The 4,725-nt window shown below is 18.0% G+C and overlaps 1 protein-coding gene across 1 annotated transcript in view; it reads right to left on the reverse strand.

The window, feature by feature from the left end:
* The window catches only part of LOC102672863 (catalase), a 14,960-nt gene extending 10,262 nt beyond the window's left edge, over positions 1-4,698 (reverse strand). The window contains exons 1-3 of the mRNA XM_006622513.2: positions 4,537-4,698; positions 1,641-1,674; positions 1,201-1,561 (exon numbers count right to left, since the gene is read on the reverse strand). Coding sequence (XP_006622576.1) covers positions 1,201-1,515 — 315 coding nt within the window. The 5' untranslated portion in view covers positions 1,516-1,561; positions 1,641-1,674; positions 4,537-4,698. The remainder of the gene's footprint in view (positions 1-1,200; positions 1,562-1,640; positions 1,675-4,536) is intronic.
* Positions 4,699-4,725: the final 27 nt, after the last annotated feature.

The raw sequence follows: 4,725 nt of genomic DNA on the forward strand, positions 1-4,725 counted from the left end.
AGCCTTTACACTAATAATAAAGTTCGTTTTTTTCTTTCAAGCAAAATTCAAATGTAAATGAAAAAATATTTGAATAAAATAAGTATTATGAATTGATAAATTTAAAAGCATTAGATTAATTTACATATCTAATAAAATAAAAAAATTTAAAATAGATAAATATTACTATAATTGATATCTTGTTCTTTAAAATGATTCTTCAAAATCTTATAGAAACGTAACATTATGTTAATTTCTTTGGATAGAGAGCAGTATTCAATTGTTAAAAATTATTTATAAAAATTATTATAAACATTTATTATTATTATTATTATTTTATTATTTTATTATTATTTTCGATTTTTGTTAAATCAAATTCTTTAATTAAAATCTTTGACAAAAATTTAATGAAAAATCGTTGATTCAGGTTAGGAATCAAACAATTTCATGAATTTTATCAATTGCTTTTGTAAATATTTTATTCACATTTTAATTTAGAGAATTAATTGTAATATAAATTAGAAATTTATTAGATGAATAAAAAATCATTTATTATCTTCATCATAAAATCATATAAATTATCTTCGTTAATGCGAATTTCTACACAAATAATATTAACATAATAAATTATATTTTTATAACATTATAAATATTTGATCAAATAAAAAATAATTTCTTCTTAATATTTTTAAAATTTTTTTTACTTTTAATCTTTTCATCCATAGATATTTATAAAACAAAAATATTTATAATATTTATAATATTAATAATTTAATATTAAAATGAAATATGCATCCAAATATTCAGTTTTTTTAATTGATCTTCTAGGATTTTATTATTAAAATTAAATGAAAATGAAAAGTAAGGCTTTTAATTTTACTATATCCAAATATGTAACTACTAAATTTTTCGAAAAAATTATATATATATATATATACAATTTTTGACAATGTGAGTAAGTACAATGATCATTCGATGATATATTCTATAAACGCGCGCAAAGAATTGAATTATTTCAAAATTCTTGTGATATATATTTCAAATTTAATAATATATTTTCAATTCAATTCAAAAAAAAAATCTTCAAAATTTAAAAATTGATCATATAATACCAATTTTTATAATAATATTCAAATATTCTAGTTTTTCACTTATTGAAATATCTTAATTTTTATAAAATCAATTTTTTTATTTAATTTTTATAGAAGAATTTGTATTTACCTTTAAATTTTTCTTATAGTCGATTAACTGGTCAGCAGCAGGATTTCGTTTTATTTCAGTCATTGTATCGTCTTCAATCTCGTTCTTGCAACAATATCTTCGTAATGATAATCGACGAAAAGCCAGGGTGCTCTGCACACTTGTTCGCGTGCGTTCCAAACAACAACTGATCAATCTCATTAATAACGAACTTTTATCATCTGAGTCGAGCGATGTGTGGTAAATGCGTGCGAGAGCAGCGGTTTTACGTATTAACGCTCGATCCAATGAAAACGGTCGAATGACCGGAATAAAGCCCGAACTTGTCTTCGTCATTCTTCGGCACGATTCGTTATGATCATGAACCAATGAGTTCGATGTCCTGTGTGATGACTGTTAGTTGCTTTGATTTTTCGTTTCTTTTCGATACTTTTACAACTAGTATTTGGAAACTTAGTTACCTTGAAAAACACCTTGAAATTTTCTAGGAATTATCTGAAACAAAGAGTTATTGTTAATGTTTGTAAATGTTCCGTATTATTATACTCGATTAGTTATATGTTGTCAATTACAATTCACTGATTAAAATTGTATACTAAGAGTTAATCTTTCGTTGAATCATTTTTGCTTGTTCTAGAGATATGATATTATTATTATTTAATTTTAATTTTTTTTTAAAATTATATAAATTAACATTCTTATGTAGTAATTTAATAAATGTTTGTACATGTTACATATTATTGTATTCGATTAGTTGTTTGTTGTCAATTACGATTCACTGATTAAAATTATACCAAGAGTTAAGTGATTTTTCATTGAATCATTTTTGTTTGTTCTAAAGGTATGATATTATTATTATTATAATTTTTTTAAAATTATATAAATTAACATTCTTATGTAGTAATTTAATAAATATAATAAAATAATAAAATATAAAATATTGATAAAATTTAATAAATATTTTATGAATATATTTTTTTTAACTTATATATCTTTTTCTTTCTATTTTTAAAAATTTGTTTGATAATTATAAATAAAATAAATAAAAATTAATTTTTTTATTAAAAATATAAAATATTTTTAAACTTTAATTTCAATTGCAAATTTCATTATTAATTATACATAATTTATATAATTTTTTTAACATTTTATTTAATATTTACTTAATACTAATGCATTAGTTATTCATTGCTATATATTAATCAAAGAAATAGAATTTTATAATACAATATATTTTGATCTGAAATTTGTTTAAACATAGAAAATTATCTGATGCTAAAAAAATATTCGAAAAATATTATAATTTAATTCGATAATTATCAACTTCAAAATGCTTAAATATAATTAAATACTTCAGTTTTATTTAAAAAACAAAATTTTTTATTACAATATATTACTGATTTCTAGCTATATATAATACATTAAAAATTTTTTTTTATATTTTTTTAATATTTTTCATCATTTATAGTTTATAATTAAGAGTTGTTTATTTTAATTTTTTTTTCACAAAAAAGAGAAAATTAAAGGAAAATTTAGAATTTTTATAATAAAAATAATTTTTTGTTATTAAGAGAAATTCAAATAAAACTATGAGTCAATAGAAGATTATGAAATCATAATGATTTTAGTTCTTCATTTCTATGATGAAATATATTAACTAGAAATTTCATTCTCGACAAAGAAATCAAGGGTTTTACAATTTCTGCAACGAAGTTGCTTAAAGTTTCATGAAAAACTAACAAAGAATCTTACATAAGAGAAAAGAAAACATAAAAATATAAGAAAAAAAAAAATTCTTATTTAATGAGTTGATTGTTGTAAGATATGTTAAGATATATTTTCATTTCTACGCTCTTTGAACAGAACGATTTCTATCGTTTTTCATTTATAAAATTTTCTTATCTTTTAAATTAATAAATAATTATTAAGTATGATCAAGTAATAAAGTTGTATTAATAACTATAATTCATTGAAAAATTTTTATTATGATTTCATTTTTACAATATGATTTCCAATCATTATCGAAATATCAAAAATGTATATTCATGTTTTTATTCTATTTTTCTTGCTCATTGAGCTAATATTATAAATTTTTTTTTAGATTTCTACATTTGAATGAGATAATCAATCAACCAAAAGTTATTTATAATACATAAACTGAATTCACACTAAATGAATCAAAATCACATGATTGCGTATACAGATAATTCTTTAATTGGATTTTTATTTAAATGAATTTGATCTAAATATTTTTTAATGAATTAATGAATCAGATAAAGAAATGGAAGAAATATTTTTTAGTATAAAGTAAATATTTTACCTAACTTTAAAAAAAATTTAATATTTTTTATTTTCAAATACGAAATACGATTTTAAAACTATTTAAATAACTATTTTAAAATAATTTTAAATAAAATTAATTTTAATAAAAATCAAGATGACAAAAATACTTTTATAAAAATTATAAGAAACAAAAAAAAAGATTTTTTGATACAAACATATATAATAGCAAATTCTTCAATAATGAATGTGCATTATAAAGTTTATGAAAATATTTTCTATTTTTATGCTACTATGTATTATTACATTCATATCAAAATAATTAAATTTTTTTTTTTAAATTTAATCTTATTAAAAATTTATTTTATTAATTTATGAATTTGTATTCATTGATCGATACTCTATTTATCAATCAATCAGTATTATTAATGATTATATCGATCTAATAGATCATTTAAATCATAATAATTAATGAGATAATAAAATATTTAATGGTATTTTAATATATCATAACTTATCTACATATAACTATTTTATCTATATATCTATTTCTAAATATTACATTATTATTATATTATAAAATTATTAAAAAGAAATTAAAAAATACAATAATATTTGTAATTAAATAAATAACAATTTAAACATTTGAAAGAAAAATTAAAGAAAATTGTGATTAATTATTCAAAATAATTATCGTGTTGTTATGTAAAAATTATTTTCATTAATTATTATTCAATATCATTAAATGTACGACATAAACATTTTTTTTCTAATCATTCAAAAAATATCAAAAAATTTATCGATAATCGAAGTTGAAAAACAAAGTACTGATAATAAATACAAAATATATGTATTTTAAATCAATATAACATAAGCATATATATATTTCAATAAAATTTCAATTAAACATCATTACATACGTATGTAATATTTTTATATAATTATTATAACACGTCATATTTTAATGGAATAGGTAAATATTTTTTTTTTACATACCTTGGTTTATAAATATAAACTGTATTTTATAATTTTAATTAATAATAATATAATTTTTTAATTGCTAATTGTTTTACTAACCTATTTTTGTTCACTAGCACCATCAGAAATTAACAAAAGTTTACAAAAACTAGGCATTTATTAATACATTTTATATATATTAAATTTTAGCTCACTGGTAAATATTCAAAATTAATTCCTTAAAAATGAAATTATTTTACAAAAACCAATAAATTAATAGAAACTGATTTTTGTAAAAAAAAAAAAAAA

This window comes from Apis dorsata, unplaced genomic scaffold (genome assembly GCF_000469605.1).
Source record: "Apis dorsata unplaced genomic scaffold, Apis dorsata 1.3 scaffold_708, whole genome shotgun sequence".
Lineage (NCBI taxonomy): Eukaryota > Metazoa > Arthropoda > Insecta > Hymenoptera > Apidae > Apis > Apis dorsata.